This window comes from Hylobates moloch, unplaced genomic scaffold (assembly GCF_009828535.3).
Source record: "Hylobates moloch isolate HMO894 unplaced genomic scaffold, HMol_V3 SCAFFOLD_2, whole genome shotgun sequence".
Classification (NCBI taxonomy): domain Eukaryota; kingdom Metazoa; phylum Chordata; class Mammalia; order Primates; family Hylobatidae; genus Hylobates; species Hylobates moloch.
The window spans coordinates 61,840,847-61,865,968 of NW_026652277.1; the positions used below are offsets into that span (position 1 = coordinate 61,840,847).

At 37.5% G+C, this 25,122-nt stretch overlaps 1 protein-coding gene across 2 annotated transcripts; it reads right to left on the reverse strand.

The window, feature by feature from the left end:
- Nucleotides 1-9,613: 9,613 nt before the first annotated feature.
- On the reverse strand, nt 9,614-22,403 carry OPRPN (opiorphin prepropeptide). 2 transcript variants are annotated; one of them, XM_032150739.1, is made up of 4 exons: nt 22,303-22,403; nt 21,016-21,081; nt 20,785-20,840; nt 9,614-10,429 (listed from the first exon to the last, which is right to left on the reverse strand). In XM_032150739.1, the coding sequence occupies exons 2-4, from the start codon at nt 21,064-21,066 to the stop codon at nt 10,153-10,155; spliced, it is 384 nt and encodes a 127-aa protein (XP_032006630.1). In that variant the 5' UTR covers nt 21,067-21,081; nt 22,303-22,403; the 3' UTR covers nt 9,614-10,152. The 2 variants fall into 2 exon arrangements, with proteins under 2 accessions (XP_032006630.1, XP_032006621.1); XM_032150730.2 differs by lacking the exon at nt 20,785-20,840.
- Nucleotides 22,404-25,122: the final 2,719 nt, after the last annotated feature.

The window sequence follows — 25,122 nt, forward strand, 5'->3', positions numbered from 1 at the left end:
GCAAGTATAGTTGTCAGGGGAGTGGTGGCAGGAGAAACATTGACAATTGACATGTCACTTGATGTCGGGGGAAAGTCCCTAGATGTGGTCAGATAGACAGATTACTAACAACATCAGATATAGAGATAGGAGTAGAAGGAGAATATGTAAGAGCAGGTGTGGTAGGTACTGAAGCTTCAGATATGGTAGTGGCAGCAGTGACTGCAGGCGTTGTAAAGACAGTGATGAAGTAGTATCATCCATATATGGTTAATAGGTTCATATGTAGATAAAACGTTAAATATTGAAACTTCAGCTGTCTCACCTTTCAAGGTAAATGCAATAGATGTGCTGATTGCAATCACGTCTGTGGCAAAGTCTTAAATAAGTTTGTGGCATTAGAAGTAGTGCTTCTAAATTTCAGATCAATAGCTATGGTGACATCTGCGGAAGCGAGTGTGCTGATAGTTTCAGCAGTTTTGAAGGTACTTCCAACTTGACTGGTAGTAGATATGCAAATTGATGTGATACTGGCAGTGGGGGCGGAGGCAGTTGTCATGGATTGGGAAGTTGCTGAGATCAGCTCGGTCAGGGAGACCCTAATCCAGTGGCACTAGAGGAATTAAAGACACACACACACAGAAATATAGAGGTGTGAAGTGGGAAATCAGGGGTCTCACAGCCTGCAGAGCTGAGAGTCCTGAACGGAGATTTACCCATGTATTTATTAACAGCAAACCAGTCATTAGGATTGTTTCTATAGATATTAAGTTAACTAAAAGTGTTCCTTATGGGAAATGAAGGGATGGGCCAAATTAAAGGAATAGGTTGGGCTAGTTAACTGCAGCAGGAGCGTGTCCTTAAGGCACAGATTGCTCATGCTATTGTTTGTGGCTTAAGAATGCCTTTAAGTGATTTTCTGCCTTGGGTGGTCCAGGTGTTCCTTGCCCTCATTCCGGTAAACCCACAACCTTCCAGCGTGGGCGTTAGGGCAATTATGAACATGCTACAGTGCTGCAGAGATTTTGTTTATGGCCAGTTTTGGGGCTACTTTTTGGCCAGATTTTGGGGGGCCTGCTCCCAACAGGAAGTGTTTGTGGGAAGTGAATTGATGATGTTGGTGGCATCTGATGATGAGCTGGTAGCCGATGTAGCCTTAGCAGTAATTGATTAGGTGGAGATGATATATATAGAGAAGGTTGAAGTATTGTGAAGAGCATCCTGGTAGATACAGAAACTTTTGTGTTGGTGGCCAGAGATTTGGTGATGAGGATACATTTTATGCTCATAATTAGAGTGATGAATTTCATGACATCAGCTACTAATTTGACAATGACAGTGAAACTGGTGGTGGCACTCTCATATTCTTGTTAGTGGGAGCTAATAGAAGTTTATTAGTGACTATTTCAGTGGTATTCTCCATAGGAATAGAGGTGGAGGAAGTTTAGTAGTAAGTGCCACTGTCTTGATAGTAGTAGCTTTGTTGCAAGCAGCCATGGTGGAGGCTACAGGTTTAGAAGTTGTTGGATTTGGTAGTAACTTTTCAGGTTGAAGTGTATGGGGCACTACTGGAGGATAATGATGATGTGAGTGAGGTCTAGGTTTAATTGATGGTTTATGGCGATATTTATGTGAGTGAGGATGGAGTTTTTTTACTGACTTGACTTTGATGATGTTTTTATGTGCCCTGTCATTGAAACAGCTTACATGTACAAAAATAAGGTGAAACAGAATAACATTTTTGTACTATTGCAAAGTGAAGGCACCTTGGGTTGAAGTTTTGGTTGACCAGGATGGGGATGTTGACGGTATAGTGGGAGATGTCTCTGATGATGTTTTGCCTGTTTGCTTTTCTGTTCAGTGATGCTTTTGGCTTCAGTTTTGAGTATCTAGGTTATTTGTGTTTGATAAAATTGACCTCATATTATCCTTCACTAGTCTGATATTTTTTGACAATGTTTGTTTGGCTGTATTTTTTCTTTATGATTCAATTTTTAAGAAGTTTTATTTGGCTAGAAGTTTTCTAAGACCTAGTACTTGTGGCTTGATTTGGGTTGGTCCATTTCTTTTACCAATGGAAGTTGAATGTGGTTTAGATTATTTGCAGTTTTGTTGAATACTTTTTCTAGAAGTAGTTTTAGATTTCCTTGGCAACTTTTTACCAGTTTTGCTTAGATGGTATTTGCTCACACTAGATCTCTCGCATATTACTGAGTTCTTAGAATTTTGGTATTGCCTACTCCTTGGCTGTGCTGGAGATTTTTTTTTAACCAAGAATTTTTTGATGAGGTTGATGATGCCCCCTCTTACATAGGATAGGTCTCTGCTCACTCAATGGCTGTTTAGGCTGTTTAGATTTCTTCTGTATATTTGTCTTTGTCTCTGCATTTGAGAACCTAGCTTCTTTTGATTCAGTTGTGTTAAAACAGTATTTTCTCTGGTTAGTTTGCTTTTCTAAGGGAATTTTTATTTCACTGATTCATTGCTTCTTGATCATATTTTTGTGAAATTTTTATTTTACAGGTATTTTGTGAAGGTCTTGTGTCGTAGTTTGGCATAGACCATTTCTCTTACTAGTTAAAGCTGAAGGTAATAGGTGTTGTTTGGAGTTCTGTTAAACATCGGTTCCAGAGTGGGGGTTAGATTTTTTTTTGGTGTCATTGTGGCTATTTGGACTGGATAAGGGGTAGATTTTTTCTTAGCTGTTGTGTTTCTGTAAGTTTTGATTTGGTAGCTCCTTTGTTGTGTAGGGGAATTTCTGTTAGAAAATTAGTTGTCCAGATCCTGGGTTGATAGATTGCCTATTTAATTCTCATTTGTCTATACATTTTAGGCAGAGATTTTGAATGTATAGACTTTCTTGACTCAGTATTATTTAAAATTTTTTTCTTTGATTAGCTTGCTGTGAAATTTGTGATTTTATTTGGTTGGATTATTTACTTTCTGGTTGTAATTATATGAACTTTTGATTGGCCTGATGTTTTCTGTGGACCCAATGCTTATAATTTAATTTTGTTGACCAATTCTTTTACCAGAAGAAGGAATTTGGGATCAAATTGGGTCTTAAAGAATATTGTTTCTGGGGTAAGAGTTATATCTAATTCCTAAATTTTTAGCAGGTTTAGTTGGCCAAGATTTGGAAGTATTATAACTTGATTTATCTTACAAAGTCATGTGACGTTGAAGTTTGTGAACACTTTCTTGCATAGGGTAAATTTGACCAGATTTTGTCTTTTTTGGTTCTTTTTAAAGCAAGAGGTTTTAAATAGCTAGAGAATACTCTAGATCTTTTTTTTTTTTTTTTTTTTTTGTGGATGGACTTGGGTTAAATGGAATTCTATGAGTTTGAACTGACGAAGGGGAATGCTGATACAGGAGCTGCTACTCAGATAGAGAAAAGTACCTTTCATCTGTGCTTGCTTTGTGACTTGCTAGATTTTATAAAGAAAGGGGAAATTCATTAGACATGTATAACCATTCTTTTTTTCTTTTCTAATTTTTCTTTTTAGTTCTGGTGTACATTTGCAGGATGTGGAGGTTTGTTACATAGGTAAATGTGTGCCATTGTGGTTTGCTGCACCTACCAACCTATCACCTAGGTATTAAGCCCAGCATGCATTAGCTATTCTTCCTAACGTTCTCCCTCCCCACCCCACTCCCCTGACAGGCTCCAGTGTATGTGGTTCCCCTTCCTGCGTCCATGTGTTCTCACTGATGTATAACCATTCTTATTTAATATTTCATTATGTGAGAAATGTTAATGAGCACATTGCAATTCCTGAACTCATGTATAGAGAAATCATATAGCTAGACGACCCTAGTGTCCTGTTCTCTTAGAGATTAGTCCCCAGAAACAAACTAGCTGTGTCTGAACTTCAACTCTGCCATTTACTCTCTTTGTGGTTTCCGATATATTACTTAATTTATCTGTAAATTAAGTCTTCGGAGTCTCGTTACCTCCACTTACAGAATTTTTTTAAGTGAGACTATCATTTTTGGATGTCTGGATATTTGCTGTTTAAGGCAGATTGTTGAGTAAGAGAGAGTTCAGCTGATTTAGACCATTTTCTTATACAAATTATTTGAAACAAAGGCCAAGGTGGGTGGATCATGAGGTCAGGAGTTTGAGACCAGCCTGGCCAACATGGTGAAACCCTGCCTCTACTAAAAATACAAAAATTTGCTGGGCATGGTAGTGTGCACCTGTAATCCCAGCTACTTGGGAGGCTGAGGAAGGAGAATTGCTTGAACCTGGGAGGGGGAAGTTGCAGTGAGCCGAGATCGCACCACTGCTCTCCAGCCTGGGTGACAGAGCAGCACTCCATCTTGGAAAAAAATAAAAAAAGGATGTCTACATGCTTGCAACAGTGAAATGAAGAGTACAGAAGTACCTCATTTTATTGTGCCACACTTTTGTGTGCTTTGCAGATATTGCATTTTTCACAAGTTAAAGGTTTGTGGCAACCCTGTGTTGAGCAAGTCCATAGGCACCATTTTTCCAACAGCACCTACTCATCTCATGTTTCTATGCCACATTTTGGTAATGCTCACAATATTTCAAGCTTTTTCATTATTATTATATCTGTTATGGTGATCTGTAATCAGTGCTCACTGATGTTACTATTGTAATTGCTTTTAATTGCCACAAACTGCACTCATATTAGACACCAACTTAATTGATAAATGTTCTGTGTGTTCTGACTGTTACCAGCCTTTTATCCATTTTTCTCCCTACTCTTTGGCCACTCTATTCCCTAAGAAACAATAATTTAAAATTATGCCAATTAAAAACTCTACAGTGGCCTCTACGTGTTCACATAAAAGAAAGAGTTACACATCTCTCACTTTAAATCAAGAGCTAGAGGCTGGGTGTGGTGGCTCACGCCTGTAATCCTAGCACTTTGGGAGGCCGAGGTGGGTGGATCACAAGGTCAGGAGTTCGAGACCAGCCTGGCCAACATGGTGAAACCCCGTCTCTACTAAAGATACAAAAATTAGCTGGACATGGTGGTGGGCGCCAGTAGTCCCAGCTACGTGGGAGGCTGAGGCAGGAAAATTGCTTGAACCTGGGAGGTGGAGGTTGCAGTGAGCTGAGATCACGCCACTGCACTCCAGCCTAGGAGACAGAGCAAGACTCCGTCTAAAAAAAAAAAAAAAATCAAGAACTAGAAATGATTAAACTTAGTAAAGGGATGTCGAAAGCTGAGATAGGCTGAAAGGTAAGCCTCTTGAGCCAAACCTTCAAGTTGTAAATGAAAAGGAAGAGATTTTGAAGAAAATTAAAAGTGCTACTCCAGTGAACACACAAATGATAAGAAAGTGAAACTACCTTATTACTGATATAGTGAAAGTTTGAGTGGTCTGGATAGAAAATAAAATCAGACACATTTTCTTAAGCCAAAGCCTAATCCAGAGCAAAGTCCTAACTCTCTTCAGTTCTATGAAGATGGAGAGAGGTGAAGAAGCTATAGAAGAAAAATTGAAACCTAGCAGAGATTGGTTCATGAGGTTTAAGGAAAGAAACCACGTCTATAACACAGAAGTGCAAGGTGAAACAGCAAGTGCTGATGTAGCAGCTGCAGCAAGTTATCCAGAAAATTTAGGTAAGATAATTTCTTATCTAGCTAAGAAAATCTAGCTAAGATAAAATCAACAGATTTTCCATGTAGACAAAACAGCAGTGTATTGAAAGAAGATGCTATCTAAAGAAGATGCTTTCATAGCTGAGAAGTCAATGCCTGGCTTCAAAGGACAGGTTGATTCCCTTGTTAGAGTCCAGTGTAGCTAGTGACTTTAAGTTAAAGCCAATGCTCATTTGCCATTCCTAAAATCCTAGGACCCTTAAGAATGACAGTAAATCTACCCTTCCTGTGCTCTATAAATGCAGCAAGAAAGCCTGGATTATAGCACATCTGTTTACAGCATGGTTTACTCTTTTAAGTCCACTGTTGATACATACTGCTCAGAAAAAAAATTCCTTTCAGAATATTACTGCTTATTGACAATGCATGAAGTCACCCAGGAACTCTCATAGAGATGTACAGGGAGACAAATGTTGTTTGCATGCCTGCTAACACAACATCCATTCTGCAGCCCATGGATCAAGGAGTAATTTTGACTTTCAAGTCTTATTATTATGGAAATACATAGCCGGGCGCAGTGGCTCATGCCTGTAATCCCAGCACTTTGGGAGGCCGAGGCGGGCGGATCATGAGGTCAGGAGATCGAGACCATCCTGGCTAACACGGTGAAACCCCGTCTCTACTAAAAATACAAAAAAAAAAAATTAGCTGGGCTCAGTGGCAGGTGTCTGTAGTCCCAGCTACTCGGGAGCCTGAGGCAGGAGAATGGCGTGAACCCGGGAGGCAGAGCTTGCAGTGAACCGAGATCTCGCCACTGCACTCCAGCCTGGGCGACAGAGCAAGACTCTCTCTCTCAAAAAAAAAAAAAAAAAAAAGGAAATACATTTCGTAAGACTATAGCTGCCATAGATAGTGATTTCCATGATGGAACAGAGGAATGGAAAAATATTTGTGATTCTTAAGAGGAGTCCAAATATCAATATTTAACAGGAGTTTGAAAGAAATTGACTTCAGCTTTCATGGATGATATTGAGGGATTTGAGACTTCAGTGAAGGTATATATATATATATATATATATATCTGCAGTCATATATATATTTGGTTTCAAATTCAGTCTTTTAAAAGTCTTCCTCTATTAAATCCAATATTGCAAAAAAATTTGTGGTTTTATGCAAGGTTCTGAATGTTTAATAAAATATTTAATGTCATATCAGATCAATACTCATCATAGCTTTTAGAGCTATAGTTTCTTGTCACAGTTAAGATAATTTCACATGCACTCGCTTAATCATATTACATTAGTGTGTGACTATGTTTTGAAATACAGTAAACTTTAGCAAATGTATCTTCATAAATAAAAATACCCAGGGAATGAAAATATGCTTGGACTCTGAGAGAAGATTGAATGTCAACTTTCAGCCTTTTGATCAAATTAGGAGAGCAATTAGTATCTTTTATTATTTTATTGAAATTTGTTGTCAAGTTTTAGAATTATATAAAGATAATAATTTCCTTCAGAATGAAACTATTCACAGGCACTTTAAGCAAAGTGCTAGGGTCAAGATGCTAATATCAATATTCCTTTGCATCTTAGTTCTGAATATTCATGAATGGAGATAGCATATATTTTACTTCCTATATGTAAAATATTTATTTTACTTCTTGTTCTATCAAACAAGTTGGAAACAGGGATGATGCATTCTTACCTAACTATTTTATATGCATTATTATCCAGAACATATAGCCTTGAGCTTATTTACATATTTTTAAGCATAGTAGCATTTTGCTTTCTCTAAAGAGTCTAGGAATCTTAAGCCTAGGTAAAGTAAATAAGTGAGAAGGCAGGTAGAAGAACAGAGAGTAGTATATAATGTTTGGAAAATGAATATAGGCCCAAATATCTTCAAATTCAGTTCTATAACATGGTATACAAGCCAAGAAAAACAGGTATGAGTCTGAGTGACCTCTTGAGCTTGTAGACTGCTATTGCTAGCAGTCTATTTGTTGTTGTTGTTGAGGGTTGGGATGGGGACAGAGTCTTGCTATGTTACCTAGGCTGGAGTGCAGTGGTGCAATCATAGCTGACTACAGCCTGGAAAGCCTGGCCTCAAGGGATCCTCCCACCTCAGCCACCTAACCAGGAGTTAGGACTACAGGTGTGTGTCACCAAACCAGCTTTTTTCTTTTCTTTCTTTTTTTTTTTGAGACGGAGTCTCGCTCTGTCGCCCAGGCTGGAGTGCAGCGGTGTGATCTCGGCTCACTGCAAGCTCCGCCTCCCAGGTTCACGCCATTCTCCTGCCTCAGCCTCCCGAGTAGCTGGGACTACAGGCGCCGCCACTGCGCCCAGCTAGTTTTTTGTATTTTTAGTAGAGATGGGGTTTCACTGTGTTAGCCAGGATGGTCTCGATCTCCTGACCGCGTGATCCGCCTGCCTTGGCCTCCCAAGGTGCTGGGATTACAGGCGTGAGCCCACCGCGCCTGGCCTCTTTTTTTTTTTTTTGTAGAGATGGGGTCTGGTCAATAAAATGTAAGAGTCGTTTGTTATAGGGTAGTTCAGTGATTTTGTGTAGGATTCAAGTGAAAGGTAGGGGTTCAGTTTCATTCTTCTTCACATGGCTAGCCATTTATCCCAGCATAATTTATTAAGGGCTCCTTTCCTCATTGCTTGCTTTTGTTGACTTTGTCCAAGCTCAGATGGTTGCAAGTATATGGCTTTATTTCTGGGTTCTCTATTCTGTTCCATTGGTCTATGTGTCTGTTTCCACTAGATCAATTTAAGTTGGTATTTTAATTATTTTCTTTCTTTTCTCTTAGTTTATATTATTATTTGCTTATATTTTTGTTACCTGGTTGACCTTATATATATGTGAATTTCCTGGGTAAAGGCAATAAAAAACTGATGTCATATTTTTCTGCTGTCTCTGCCCTTTCTATGTAGGAAGTCAGGAACCCTCATATTTTTCCTTGACTGCTTGTTTGGCCTCAAGATGCTGAGTGAGGCTACTTGCGGTGTTAGCCTATGTGCTGATAAATTTTCATGAGCAGTCTGCTCTTCTCTGCCTCATTCTCAATCCTGGGAGGATGATCATACAAACTCTTATAAGTGGGTTTCCTTACCTGTGAGATTTTTGTTGGGTTCTGCTGATGAAATAGGTGGAAGAGAGAGGTAGGGGTACTATTTGGTATAAAAGATAAAAAATGGTACAACCATATAGGTTCTTTGCCATGAATGGAGCTTAGCTTCTAAGAAATCAGAGAACTGAGAACTAGGCAGAGAAGAGTGGACTACTAATGAGGAGTAGTAGTCACACCTGGCAGTAGTCACATCTTCGAACGTAGTTTCAAGTAGAAGTAAACGCTCCAGTGGGACTATCTGGGAAAATTCTTTCGGACTCCATTCTAAGAATTCGGTGAGATTCCAGGCTCTGAACCATTAATCATGTAACTATTAGGAGACTATTAATTGTGTAACTATTAGGAGCTTAGCTTAGGTCCATTCATGGCATGGGACCTACACAGTTGGACCGTATTTTATTTTTTATTCCAAATATAAAAGATTTATACCTCTCCCTTCCACCTATTTCATCAGCAGAACCCAACCAAAACCCCCAGGTAAGAAAACCCCCAGGTAAGAAAACCCACATGTAGGAGTTTGTATGGTTATCCTCCCAGGATTGAGAACTAGGCAGAGAAGAGTGGACTGCTAATGAGGAGCAGCAGTCACACCTGGCAGTAGTCACCTCTTTGCACAACGGGTCTTATTGGGTGGCCTTTCCTTCATTGTCCCAACTCTTCTTCAGGCTCTGGGCTCCTTATTTGTTCCCTTTGCTTCATCAAACATAGGCCCATGACCAGCTCTACTGGGAGACCCTGAATGTCTCAGCCCTGTATTTTTTTTAAAATCCTGTCCACCCTCTTTAAATACACCCTTTATTAATTTTTTTTCCCATAAAGGATCTCTGTTTCCTTCTGGGAACCTGTCTCATCAACTGTTGGTAGGTGATAAAATATAGGATAGAGTGGTAGTCATAATGATGGCAATAGGTGCATATTACTGCTCAAATACTTTATTCGGTGTGCTGGTTAGATCAGGGTTGGTTCCATCAAAATCATTGCAGTTTATTTCTTCTAAGATATCAGAGCAGTTTGGAAAATATCATTTATTGCATGTTCAACCTAAAATGGCAAAGAGTTTTTGCCAAAAACTTTTAAAGGCTGGGCTGCTTAATGTAGTTTGGTTGGAAGTCGTAACTTGGACAGTGGCATTGAGCAATAGTGTGTGAGGAGAGTTGGTGAGAATTTGAGTAGTATTTTCCATAGATGCTGTGGTGGTTGCTGCTGATGTGGAGGTGGCAGGCTCTGGTGTTGAAGAGATAGGTACTGTTGAGGAGCTGACCATCATTGTGGGTTTTGTGGAAGTGCTGGTAGTTGCTGTTGCAGTGGTGGGGGGATTTGTGGTGATTGTTGTATCTGCAGTGGTGATATTTATTTGGGGCTCAGGGTTAGAGATAGGAAGGTAAATAGCAAGAAAAAAAGGAATAGGAGGAAATGGGGGTTTTAATATCCTAATAGGTCCTACATAGTAAGGTCTTAGTGGGAAATGTAGGTTTGGATAACCCACAAAGAGTCGAGGTTGTCTAATATTTTCCAATGGAAAGAGTTGAGATAGAATGACTGCTTGGCTAAATCGAGAAAAAGAAGATGGTGGAACTCGCCCTGGGACAAAGGGAAGAGAAAGTGGTGAATTAAGTCTTGAGCCATAGGGAGGTGGGGGACTTGGTGGAACCCATCTTGGCCTGTAGGGTGGAGGTGGTGGCACCTGGCCAGGTAGATATGGTCTTCTGGAGAATCTCTGACTCTCGCCGGGCTGTGGAGATAAAAACAAAGGCAACAAACAAAATTTCTAAATTTGATCATTTAAAGCTCAAACATTAGGATATACTATGTATTAGTATGTGTACTATGTAAACATTAGGATATACTAAGCCATAAGTCATATATTTCACTGAGAAAATAACTTAGAAAAAATAAGGACTAGAAAATTTCCTGTTTATTCTGGATGCCTGGGCAATCAAAGAAAAGTAGAATAGTATTAAATGAGAAAAAACAAAAAAAGTGGTAACCTTGCTATCTGACCTGTAGGTTTTAGGGAGGGACCAAATCACCTTGATTGTGTATAAGAAAAGACCACCTTTGAATGTAGTTTCAAGTGGCGGTAAATACCCAGGTTGACTATCTGGGAAAATTCTTTCTTACTTCATTCTAAGAATTCAGTGAGATTCCAGACCCTGAACCGTTAATTGTATAACTATTATGTGCAACACTTCTTTCTAGGGACAAAGAGAAACAGATTTAAGACTCTGCTTACATGAATCTGAAATCAGTGGAAGCTATAACCTTCCAACAACAATACAAGGCAATACAACAAAAAGCCCATGGAGCTAGTATAGTATGTTGGTTAAAATGAAGACACTGGAGTCTGATTGCTAGAGCCTCCTAGAGCCAGTCCTTCCACTGTTACATGCTAGCTGGGTTATCTCTGCTTATGCTTATGGTTATCTCTGCCTGTTTCCTCACTCCTCAACTGGTTCTAGAAATAGTTCTTACCATTTATAGTGGTAGATAGGATTATATATAATCTACGTAAAGTGCTTAGATATAGTAAGGTAGAGTAAGGGCTCAATATAATTTTGAGTGATTTTGTACTCTATTAATAACAAGCATGGCTTGTAGATGGTAGCAATTCAAGAAATAATTGATAAATATTGTAAACATTTTAGTAATTTAGATGAAAATTTTATTTTTTATCAAAGAGAGAGGACTAATTGCCATGTAGAGAAGATAGCATTTGACATGAGGATAAAATAAAACAGAGTAGAAATGAAGAGGAAGAAGCCAAATTAGAATAATATCATGAACAAATGAACAAGGTCAAGAAAATATAGGTTCTATTCTAGCAACCATCAGAAGATCAGTTTGCCTGAAACAAAGCTTTAGGAAGGTGCAAGACTCTAATCACTCTCCTACAACATTCAGCTCCTTCCTGTGTCTCTGCCATATTGCCTTTAGAACCATCAAACTTTTGGATCAACTCTATGCAAACTACCTTCCCTAGTCCTACTTCCATGGTGATGAACATTGCTGGAGAATGCCACAATTTCTAATGGTAGCAACACTAGAGAACTATAGTGTCTATGTTTGTCTGGTGCATCAGCACTGCTAAATCATTTCCTCCCATTTTCCCCAAAAGGCTGTCTTCTCAGCATCTATACCTCACTTCTACTTTTCTTGCTCCTCCCTACACCCATCAGAGGATGATCTTGCCTTCTAATTCACATAATTTAGGCCATCACACGTCAGAACTTGTTCACTTTCCTGCCCTACACCTATAAAAATCAGAAAGATCTTGCTGTTCTCTCTTGCTGTTTAAGACCAGTCTCTTCACCTGTGTTTTATATCTACATCTTCTCTGTCCCTAGGGTCTTCCTTCTCTTTTATTCTTGTAAAATAAACCTCTTTCTAATCCCTGGCTGTATGCTTCCAGTCTATAATATTGATTAATATCTCATGTATTAAAGAATCTCATTCTTAACCTAGGGTACCCCTGAAGCTTTCTTTATTAGCTTATCTCTTTCCATTCTTAGCCAGATAGTGAGGAAGGCTGGTTTAGATTTTCTATTTCCACTTCTCAATTTCCCTTTTATCCTGATTACTGTCACCATCACACAACTGAATCTCTTACAAAGATCAGTGACAACTCAAAAATTCCAAGTCATTTCAGAGGGAGCCATAGTGATGTCTTGGTCACATGATCAATTCCTCTGTGTATTTTATATCTACATTTTCTCCCTTTCCAGGGACGGTCCTGTCTTAATTATCACCTTTTATTCTTGTAACATAAACATAAACACAATTTTATTTAGGTTATTTCTGGGCTATTGTTCCATGGACTTCCAAACCACTGGCTATCCAGGATCTTAGGCCTTCTGGCCAGAAGAAGAAAAATAAGCCAGGTTTATAAAATTCTCTTTCTCTTTGTAACTTGAAATAGGAAATATTGAGATATCCTAATTAGAAGTAGGAACTAACATGTGAACATTGTGAGATGAGAGAAGCCAGACAGAGGCTGGAGCATTAATAAGGGCCACGTGCAAATTAAGCTATAAGGACACAGGGGCTTTGAGTAAAGAGAGCACATCTCAGGGAGGGAACAGTACAGAGAGAAGCAGGGATGCCATGAGAAGCAAAGACCTGTTTTTAGGGCTACCTGCTTTTGCTGTGTCCCTTCTACTTTATATTTATTCTTGCATTGACTTTCTTATTTAAGGAAGGAAGAAAACATTTACTGAGAACCTGGCCAGGCATGTTTCCTTCCTTTAAGGAAAAAGGAAGTCAGTGCAAGAATAAATATAAATTAGAACTGGCACAGCAAACTAAGGCGGCCCTAAAAATGCAAGAATAAATATTGTGAGTGGAACCCTGTTCTTTGCAACCAAACACAAAAGCCTATACCACCATCCAGTCTCACCTTTTGCCACGTCTTTATCCTCACTCTGGCCATGTAGAACTAGTACTAGTTCTTTCAACATAATGAGCTCTTGCTGGTAGTCCCTGTGCCTTCATAAAAGCAGTTCCTCTAGCTGAGAATGTTTCATTCCTGCCCTAATTTCCATTCACCTGGCAAGCTCTTCCTTCAAAATGTTTAAGTGGCTTCACTCCCCTCCCCCAAGAATTTGATATGAAAATTAAAAGAATTGTACAGAAAATATCTTTATACAATATAAAATCAGCCAAAATTTTACTTTTGTAAAAGCAAACTTCATCACTTTTTTTCACAGTGATAGTAATTGTTTGTTTTGATATTTTTCTCCACTTTTAGGCCATGTGCCATTTTACCGCTGTTGAAGGAATAAGTTGTATCTTCTTTAGCTTTGTGTCTTTAGTATCTTAGTCAGTGCCTGGGATCTTTGTGAATAATAAAAGGTATGAGGAATTCAAGGTAAGTTAGGTGTCTTTATTCTTTTTGTTGCTTTAGCACTTCTATTATAATACTTTTAGTCACTTATCAATATTATATAGTATAGTAATTATTAACTTCTTCAAACAATGTCTCTGTATTGTTTATCATTCTATCTCCAGTTTCTGGCACCTTGGAGGTTCTCAGTACATTTTTTTTTTTAAACTGGGTCATGCTCTGCTACCCAGGCTGGCGTGCAGTGGTGTGATCTCACCTCACTTCAACCTCTGCCCCCCAGGCTCAGGTGATTCTCCCACCTCAGCCTTGCAAGTAGCTGTGACCACAGGAGTGTGCCACCATACCCGGCTATTTTTTTTGTATTTTTTGTGGATATGGGGTCTTGCTATGTTGCCCAGGCTAGTCTCGAACTCCCCAACTTAAGCAATCCACCTGCCTTGGCCTCCCAAAGTGCTGGGATTACAGGTGTGAGCCACCATGCCTGGCCAAGTTCTTAGTAAATGTTTTTGAATAAATGAATGTGGACTCAAACGAAATTGAGATCTTAAGTCATGGCTGCTAACATTAATGAAGATATAGGTGTCAAGAGGAAAGAAATTAATTAAGTTTTAATCCTTTTGAGTTTGAAAAGTCATGGAAGTTTGGAGATGCAGACTGAAATCTCAGAACTGGAGAAATAGATTTGTAAAGCACTGTTGGGTCAAAGCAATAAGAAAGTAATGAAGAAGAAATTGCTGAAGACGGAAACTTGGATATCAATAAGAGAAAGCTGAGCAGCTAGTGAAGGAGAATCAGAGACAGGAGGAAACCCAGATGGTACAGTGTCATGGAAATTAAGTTCAAAGTGAGCTTCAGTGAGCTGCTCTCTGGACCCTAAGCAGAGGTGGGGAGAAATCATGTGAAAAATTACACCTTACAGCAAATAGCTGACCCCTGACCTCCATTCTTATTATTTTTATCTTTTCCTATTCTCTTAACACAATGTTTCACTAGCTAGTTTCCCTCCTCCACTGGCCGATGGTGGTGAATGTTATAACCCTAGACAAATGATGAAAATGCCTTCTTAAGGAGTCTGCATTTGGGGCAATTACCTTCACAAGTGATAAGCTTATTTGAAACAGAATACAGAACTGGCTATTTTGAGTTTCGTTTTCCTTATTTGTTAAGAGAGGATAATAATAATAATTGTCACACTGGATTTCTGGAGAGATTAAACAGCGTACTTTTGTAATACACTTCTTGGCATATATTAAACACTCCATAAGTGGTAGCTTTAATATTATTATTTATGCAGCCCACCTATATTTAAATTTGATTATATTCTCTCTGTAGTTTTAACATTTGATGGTTTTAAATAAACAAAAATGATTTAATGTGTGAGTTCCATGAGGGCAGATATTTTTAAATTTATTATTATTTATTTGTAAAACATTTAAGGAGCATAAATGCAATTTTGTTACGTAGATATATTGGAGTTAAGGTGCGGGGAGGTCAAAGCAGGGTCTGGTAGGTAAGGGTAAGGACTTTGTACCCCCACCTTCTAAGTCTTATGGAAAACCATTAGAAGGTTTTGAACAAAGGAATGATATGGCAATATTTACTTTGGAAAAACATCTTTCTGGTTGTTGTGTGGAGAATAAACTGCAGGGACAATAGTGAAAGCAGGGAGATCAGTTATTGTTGCAACAGGTAGGAAGCGATGGTGGCTTGGCCTAGAATGGTAGCAGGAGGGTGGTGAGAAAGGGTAAGATTTAGATGATGGTTTGAAGGCAGAGTGGGCAATATTTGCTGAAGGTGTGGATCTGGGAGGTGATAGAGTCAAGGATGATTTCAAGTTTCTTTTTGGCTTGAGCAACTGGATTTGTGCTCATAGATGGAGAAAGGGTAAGAGGATGGTGTCCTGGGAGACTCTGACATTTAGAGATCAGGAAGAGGAGATGTGTCTGGAGAAGGAGACCAACAAGGAGTCATCATTGAAGTAGGAGAAAAATCAGGAGAGTGGAGTTGAGGAAAAAGAAAAAACTCTTTAAGTAGGAGACCAATCATGTCAAATATAATTTAGACATAATTATCATGGGGACTGAAAGCTGACACTTATGCATGGCCATTTTGAGTACAATTTGACAAATGTGGTTTCATCCAAATGATGTGGGCAAAGTCTGCTAGGAGTAGGCTTAAGACAGAACAGGAAAAGAAGTGCAGATGTGCAGAGGCAACTTTTTCCAAATGGATCATGATGGGAGTCAGAATATCAGTGGAGAATGAAAACAAACATATAAATGATATTATCTCATATTTATGTGCTAGTAGGAACAATCAATAGAGAGAAGGAAAAATTGCTGATGTTTAGATTTAGAGTAGATAATTGCAGGAATCTCCTTGCTTAGGGGAGAGGATGGGATCTAGTGTACGAGTTGAGAGGTTGGTCTTAGAATATATTGGGGTGATTTTAGTTCATCCCAGGTAATAGAAGAAAAGGCAGAAGATAGCCAAATAGATCAAGGCAAGTTAAAATTTTGTTTCTCCATTCACAAGTTATGTGAATTTGGGTAAGTTATGTAACCTCTCTGTTACTTACCTTTAAAAGAGAGAAAGTAACAGTATCTACCATATGATGTTCTTTAGAAAAAATAATTAAAATGACAAATAATTTAGCATAGTATTTTGCATGCACACAGTTTCAATGAAACATAAATATTTTTTGCAAACTCATGAATAATGTTGGGTTAATTTTATGATTATTTTGTAAATAAAATATCAGGTTTTTACATTCCATATTGCCTTGTTCACTGTCTCTGTAGACTGGGAGTTAGCAAACTAAGGCTGTGGGCCAAATGTAGTTTGCCTGTTTTGGTAAATAAAGTTTTACTGGAACATAACCGTGCCCATTCGTTTATTGTAGCTGCTTTCAAGCTACCTCAGCCAAGTTGACCACTTATTACAGGCTCACAGAAGCCTACAATATTTGTTATCTGGCCCTTTTCAGAAAAAGTTTGTCAACTCCTGCTCTGGCTATTATTACCAATCTATCTTGTATCCTCTGACAGTCATATACCCCTTGAAGTTAGAGGTCATGTTGATCAATGTTTGTATCCTTCTTACACTATAGGTTACTTTAAATAAATATTTATGGATGCCGTTCAGATATTTTAGAAGTTTCATTTTTTTTTCTCCAAATCATTATGGATGATGGAAAGGAAGAGTGTGTGGGAAGAGATGACGTCTTTCTGAGGTTTTGTACTGACTTCATGTACTAAAGTTTTGCATGTCACTCAGAGTAAAACTAAGGCTCTGCAAAAGTCCATGGACCTGATGCAGCCTCACCCTCCTCTGACTCTCTAGTATCACCTCGTGCTCCTCTCTTCCCATCTCACTCTCTACCAGCCGTGCTAGCCTCCTTATTCTTCACACTAGGCAAGTGTACCCTGCTCCAGACTTTGGAACTCCCTGTTTCCTCTGCTTGCATGGTTGGCTTTTTCACCTCCTTCAGGTCTTTAATCAAATGCCATTTTCCACTGGGCTACCCTATCTAAAACCACATCCTTGTTCTACCTCCTCCTAAAATTCCTTCTTCCCAAAGTTTCTGCATTACATAGTCAGTTATTTTGTTTATGGCTTGTCTTCCCCAAGTAGAATATAAGCTCCATGAGGTTAGAAACTTTTTGTCTGTTCACTGCTGTTTACCCAACATCTAGAATAATGCCTAGTAAATAATAAGTACTCAATAAGTATTTTGGGCTGAATGAATTACACATATTTGGTGATAAGCAGAAATTTCTCTTACTTGATTTCAGAATGCCATTTCCTTCCTTGCATATGGCAAGGAGTGTAAGGCTTTCCCATGACAACATTTGAGCATTTATACAAACCCATAAGAAGACCTCAGCCTTTCTCTGTTTGATTTCTCAGTTGACCAGGGCCTTGTTACTCAAAATGTTATTTGCTGACCAGCAGATCAGCATCAGTATCACCTGGGGGCTTGTTAGAAATCTAGACTTATGGGGCTCAGGCAGACCTACTGGATCAGAGTCTGCAGTTCTACAAAATCCCTAGATGATTTGTCTTCCTGATAGAGTTTCTAGAGTTTGTAGAGTTTTGTGAACTACAAACTGTCTTTGGTTATTTGTTTTGTGAACTACAAACTGTCTTTTGGTTATTTTGTGAACTACAAACTGTCTTTGGTTATTTGATATCTGCTTATTGTTGGTTTAGTTCAGGCTAAAGGTTATGCTTTGCTTTTGGTAATTATTTTATCATAGCCCTTTCTTTAAAGTATTTTATTTATGTTCCCTTTTCAAGTTTATTTTACTTTTTACTTTTTTTAAACTTCTATTTCCTATTCTTAAGGATTAGAAACTGCCAGACTGACAGCTTAACCAGAGCAGTTTAGTGGACAGATTGTGCTACAAACAAAGGCTTCTCTGAGTTAGGGATGGCGGGTATTGGCAAAAATGCTGTCATTACTCATCTTGTGAGCATGGCAGATGTCCTTGTCCATCATGAGATACTTTACCTTTGAGCTTACACTTGGCCTATTATCCATTCCTGTGTCATACTTCATATAGCCTATCCAATGGCATGAATGAACAGGTAAGACTCTGAAACCTATTTGTTATTACTTGGCGTCAACTACACAGAGGCCCATTCACTTGTTGTGTCATTCCCCTAATACTTATTGAGGGTTTATCTCATGTTCAGCTCTGTGCTATGTAAAGGAGTATCCCAAATAGTTCCTGGGTTTTTGTGAGGTTTGGGGGTAAAACTGTGCTCCAGAGTACATTGTAAATATATAAATATGAACTGTTATTTTTAATTTAAATCCTAGATAGTCCCTATCTCATAAAAGATAATCTCTGATATATTGAAAGTTCTAGATGCCAAGTACAATAAAGTTTCTTTATTTAGACTAATGCTTAAGACTGTTGTTAAGATTTACCAGCTTCTCATGAGAGAATGAATACAGCAAGAAATTTTTGCTAGAGTGACATTAAAATTATGTCTTGTGGTTCTTGTTTTCTTATATCCAATAATATTTAATTCTAACATGAGAAAAGTTATGTATTAAACTAATTTTTTTTAGGACATGGAATTCTCTGCTTCTTATATAAATGGGATTCTATACTCTTTCAAGGTAGAAAAGAATTTAAGTTGCATTTGTCTTGCAATTCAGGCTTCTGGAATAAAAATATGCCATTAATTCATATGAATCCTTAAGATAGATGCTTTATGTAGGACTCCTCAGAAGTTGCCTATCCTCAGTATGAAACAGAAGGTTGTAGACAGAGAAACAAAGACAGCTTTTCCTCTGTTATTGTCTCTGAGAAGTATTCTAGTCAACAACCTCTATTTCATTTCCCCCAACTTTTTCAAGTTTACTTGATCATGGATTTTTCTTTACCTTCTAATCTATTGTATAAAGTCTAAATTAGTGTTTATTCATGTTAGCAGAGAAGTCATGTTTGTCATATTTGGGGAATTCTACCAAAAAAGTGGTTTATTCCAGAGTAATAAATTTGATAATTAATTGTAGTTATTGACTTAGGTTTTTTCATATGATGGATTGATTTAAGTTGAATTTACCTTAAAAGCTCTCTTTAGGGCCGGGCGCGGTGGCTCACGCTTGTAATCCCAGCACTTTGGGAGGCCGAGGCGGGCAGATCACGAGGTCAGGAGATCGAGACCACGGTGAAACCCCGTCTCTACTAAAAATACAAAAAATTAGCCAGGCGTGGTGGCGGGCGCCTGTAGTCCCAGCTACTCGGAGAGGCTGAGGCAGGAGAATGGCGTGAACCCAGGAGGCGGAGCTTACAATGAGCCGAGATCGCGCCACTGCACTCCAGCCTGGGCGACAGAGCGAGACTCCGTCTCAAAAAGAAAAAAAAAAAAAGCTCTCTTTATATATTTCATGCAATTATAACATAATAGCTTGAGAAGTAAATTTCAAGAAAATTTACTCAAGGGGTCTCAGATTTCAGCATGAGTAAGAGTATCCTAGAATGCAGGTTTCCAGGACCCTTTTTTTCTCAGGTCTGGGATAAGGTCTGGAAATGTTCATTTTTAATAAGTGGATCAGGTGTTTCTGATATAGGTATCTCATGGAGTATAATACTCTTCTATTTCAACCTCAGAAATATAATTTTTTTATACAAATGTTATTACATAGCACTATATGCTTCAGAAGAATACAAATGTCATTAAATATCAAAAAATGCTTCAGAACAATAATGCTACTTTATCTGACAGTGTCATTGCTAGGATCTGTTGATATTTATTTGTTCACTAGTTTCTCTTAGGTAGATACTATACTATGAAAAGAAGACCTAATCTATGAAGATCCCAATTTGGAATTTGACTTTGGTATTTCTGTGTCAACCACCACTAGGCCTGACCCACAGTGGATTATCAGTAATTACTAAGAAATGAGACAAATAGGGCTCCTTCTCGCCTCTCAAGCCCATCCAACCCCAACATATGCTAGGGAAACTGATCTTACTCTGAAATTCATATTATGCTATGATGTTTCTGGCTATGGCACTTACCACTTGTTGCTTTGCATGATATATTTTTGGATCTCCTATAGAGCTTTAACAAATGATTTTCAAAAGTTTGAATTAGTGTAAGTGCTTCTTGAGTGAATGACTTTGTTTTTATTTTTTTCCCAAGTGAGTAGCACTTTAATTTCCAGTCAGTTAAAGGAATATTTTAGTCATAACGAATATATTTTCAGGCATCAGAAAGGCTTCCTGATTTTAGTTTTTACAAATATTTTCAATAAAAATCTATTGCACAATCAGCAATCCTTGCATTGATATATCATGTTGTCGTTTTAGAAAATTTATCATGAAGCTCCAACTGTATACTTTCCTATTTCCTACAGCTTTAAAACATTTAGTAAGCTTAAATTATATTTTTCTTTTTTTGAGACGGATCTCCCTGTCCCCGGCTGGATATGGCACGACTCGGCTCACTGCAACTCCCTGGCTCACCTCCGAGTAGCTGGGACTACAGGCGCCCGCCACCACGCCCGGCTAATTTTTTGTATTTTTAGTAGAGACGGGGTTTCACCGTGGTCTCGATCTCCTGACCTCGTGATCTGCCCGCCTCGGCCTCCCAAAGTGCTGGGATTACAAGCGTGAGCCACCGCGCCCGGCCTTATATTTTTCTGACAATTTGATGGTAGTCCTTTTGAAAAAGAAATAAAAAGGAAGAGATGTTTCTAGATAAGAGCTAGCTCTCCTAGATACTACCTGCCCTGTGTCCTCTTCCTGCAATCCACTGTCTCTTCATGCTTAGCAACCACTGACTAGATGGTTAGTCATAAATGAGAAAGGAAAAGGAAAGTAAGAACAAGTCCATAATGATCAACAGCCTGACACTGTATTTTTATATACAGGAAAAAATTCTTGGTATCAAAACTTTCTTTGAAATCATGATTAACAATAAATATAACAAGTAAATTTAGAATTGAGGGAACTTACTGTGAAACATGAAATAAGAGCCAACAGGCCCAAGAAGAAAGTTAATTTCATTCTTTAAAGTTGCTCCTAAAAACAGGCCAAAGATTATCCACAGTTAGCCAAATCGATCAACAGTGTTTTTCAGAAAAAAATTTTAAAACATTTTAACGCTTATTATGTAAAATGATGAAGAAAGACCAACATAACCTTTAAAGATGTGCTTGATATTTTGGGGAGAGGAAGCAGCATAGATGCACAGCAATACTGTCATGTTTGTGATTTTTTTTTAAATGGTGGTACTTTATTCTATGAAAGGTAATTTTCAGATAATTATTGAAAGTACATTTTAAAATTAAAGTATTTTTGGAAATTCCTTGTTGCCTTTAGTGGTGACTACTTTGGAACGTAACTAATTAGGGTATACTTTTAGTATGTTTACTTAAAATTAGTCAAAACTTACAGATTTCTATAGATTTGTGAGTTAAGTATTGTCAACGTGACAGGACTATTATAAAAAATAACTTCTTAATACGATTATTGTGTTATTGTTATTAGATCTGTCTGAAGCAAAAGAAACCGTGTAATGTGTATTTTTCCTTTAACATCACTCTATTGAAGTATTATTACTTTGATATGACTTTCTTCCAAAAGTCAATTATTGTCTATCAGTGGGTGAATTAGAAAAAAGAGGTTTTTGTTCTAATTTGTTTATAATTTTCAACAATATATAATAAGCACATGGCATCCTGGGTTCTGGGAAGGCAAAATTCAAGCACATAGACTGACAGATTGTCCTGGGGTTTATGTGGTATCTGTCATTGGCATTAGCCTTGAAAGTGACATAAGGCAGGTCGACAGATTCTATAGTTGTATGTGCATGTGTCTACCCCCTTAAAATAGCTTTTTTCTTATATGTTTTCATGTTAGAAAGCAGTTTGACAATGCATAAGAAACCTAACTCAAACAAGAACAACAAAAATGCAAATCTAACTTATATACCTTTTTAAGACTCTTCTACTTATGATTGACTTTAGAGACCATAAAATATAGCAGTGGAAAAAGTCAATAGATTGTGAAATTTGATGTAAATTGTGCAACTAATCAATACGAATGTTCTTGACATTTTTTCAGGAATTTTAAGGAATTTTACCACAGACAATGATTTTTTTTCTTTAAAAAACACATCTGAGATTTTTAGGTAACATGCCTATTTCCATTAAAAGCCATGAAGATAATATTCTTGAGAATATGAGCAAAAGCTAGAATTCCAAAGTGAAAATTCTTACATTCATATTTCTATATACCTACCTTGGTAGAAGATTCTTCTTTGGAACAAATAACTGCTTAATCTTACTCTTGCCAGATACTCAATTTAGGTAGCCACAATTTAAAAGTCCAAGAAGAGAAAGAACTTCGATAGAAAAGCTTTTCTTCTTAAATACCTCTGTCTGGATTTTTATTGGAGTTAAGAGAAAGGTTGAGAGAGGGTAAAGTTCTGTATTGATATTCTTTACTGAAACAAAGAAATAATAGTTGCAGTTGCCAGTTTGGCAGCTTCATCTATAGAACTGTGATCCAATCACTGTCCTAGCAGGCCCTAAGGCAGCACATAGAATGCTCGAGTACAGTGGTTTTCAAACTTGACTGCACATCACAACTATCTGGGAAGCTTTAAAAAATTCCGGTTCTCAGACCTTACCCCAGAACAATTTATCAAAACTTATGGGGCAGGAAGACAGGCAAAATAATTTAATTTCGTTTAAAAAATTTTATTAATTTTATGTTAGTTTTTTTCCTTCCAACTTTTATTTTAGGTTCAGGGGTACCTGTGTAGGTTTGTTACACGAGCAATTTGTGTGTTGCTGGGGTTAGTTGTATAAATTATTTTATCACCCAGGTAGTGAGCACAGTACTCAATAGGTAGTTTTTTTTATCCTTACCCTCCTCCTGCTCTACACCATCAAGTAGGCCCTGGTGTCTATTGTTCCCTTCTGTGTGTTCCTGTGTACTCAATGTTTAGCTCTCATTTATAAATTAGAACTTGCGGTATTTGGTTTTCTGTCCTTGAATTCGTTTGCTTAGGATAATGGCTTCCACCTACATGCATGTTGCTGCAAAGGAACACAAGAATTAAGAAACTCCCCAAGTTATTGCAAAGTGAAGCTTTGTTTGGGAACCACTGCTGTTAAAGGCTATAGAGACTGGAGTTTTAATGTGTCTATACATATGTATCAGAACTGACATATATATATATAGTAAGAGTTGGTTTATTTGAGAAGAAGCTTATTTGGGAAGAAGGAATTTAAAGAATGGAAAAAGGAGGCAGTTGAAATAAATTCTTTGTCTTAATTTTGGAAATAACAGAAGATATCTAGTGGCGGGAGAGAATTAGGAAATGGAATCCTTCTAGTTTCTCATTTTCAATTTCATATTTATTTCCCAGATGTGTAATTTTAAAGATACAGTACACATGCATTTGAGCTACTTAAAATGTTAAATATATAGGAATTACTTAACACATTTTTTCTGAAGCTAATAATGAATATCTGGACTGCTTAATGGATAATAAATTCTCCAATATATGCTGTGTTCTGTAAGTATGTGGTGTTATTCCATTATCTAAACCAGATGGATAAATTCAATGTACACTTGCCTATCAAAGATGGGAGGTATTCAACAATCTATTTTAAATTTATGGCAAAAGGATGTAGTAAATTACACAATTTTATGTATAAAATGAAGGCCGGTACTGAGAAATTTACTCATATGAAATAAAATCTATTCAGTTGAGAGGAAATTACCATATGCTAGAAGATGTTATGCTTTATTTTCTAATAGACATAATTTGTTGAATCCTTACCATGTCCTAGACTGTGTGCTAATCACTTTATGTAGATTAGCTCTCCTCATGCTCACAACAACCCCTTGCAATTTATGTTATTATCAGATCACTGATTAGATAATAAATTAGAGAGGAGTCACATAACTTGCTCAAATTCACTAAAATAGCTGAGAAAGGAATTGACCTTAAATTTGCCATATTTGAGAGCTTGAATTTTTCCCTTCATTACGCTACTTTGTCTCTCAAATCCAATTATTTGAACCACTGAAGTAATTAATATATTTTTAATAGTAGCACTCATTAATGTTTGAATGCAACTCATCAGTAATACATGAAATCTATTTAGGGAGTACCAAACACAATTTAGAGGATGGATAGAGCAGAATAGAAGTAAATATCAGATTGCATTATATATAAGTACTTTTCAGGATATATTATATGGTTATACATATGGGTGTGCTGGGTTATTATGTAAAATATGTTTTCTGTCAGCTGCAGTCAATAAAATGTAAGAGTCTTTCATTATAGAGTAGTTCAGTGATCGTGTGTAGCATTCAAGTCAGGTAGCCTAAGCTGAAATGTCAACTCCCCTCCTATTAGCTGTGTTTTGTATGACCAGCTGTTTAATCCAATTATGTCTCAACACTGTCATTTACAAAATAAGATAGTAATACGTCTACTTCTTGATATTGTTCTGAGGATTAAAGAAATAGGACATAGAAAATTGTGACCCATGTTATTAGTAAGTGTTAGCCTTTTGGTGGGAATGTCTTTCTTCCATCATGCAATTTTAAAAATATCCTGGGTATGATGAATCTCTAGTAAAGTGGTAAAACATATTCAAATTTAAAAGGTGACTTAAAAGCTTTTGGTGGTGAATGGGGAATTAAGTTGGAATTGATCTTAAACTACCTAGTTTTCTTTGCCTCTGTCTTTGTCGATGACAAGTTGACAATTAGAACTCCTGTCTCCTTTGTTAGTATGCTGATTATAGACAGTTTTGTTTCTGTACCCTTCTATGACTCAGGAAATCCTTTAAGTTAATATCTAATACTTCCTGAATTGTTACCTTCTCTAGTAACATGCTTATTTTGTGAAAAAGATGAACAACTTCTCTTTCTGGTTGGTGTTGTAAATTGTTTTGATGCCCAGTATATTTTCAGCCAAGTGTTTTAAGTACAAGGTGTGATTTGTTGTTGTAATGGATCATTGGATATGAAGGACTTAAGAATGAACATTGTCAAAATTAAAATAATTTCTGCATGACTCATAGTCAACAAAGGATT

Bases quoted from the DNA above. Each gene is read 5' to 3' on its own strand.
- OPRPN (XM_032150730.2), bottom strand. From the start codon at position 21,066: ATGAAATTAACTTTCTTCTTGGGCCTGTTGGCTCTTATTTCATGTTTC. The intron at 10,430-21,015 runs GTAAGTTCCCTC...TTATCTCCACAG, and splicing joins CTCTTATTTCATGTTTCACA to CCCGGCGAGAGTCAGAGATT.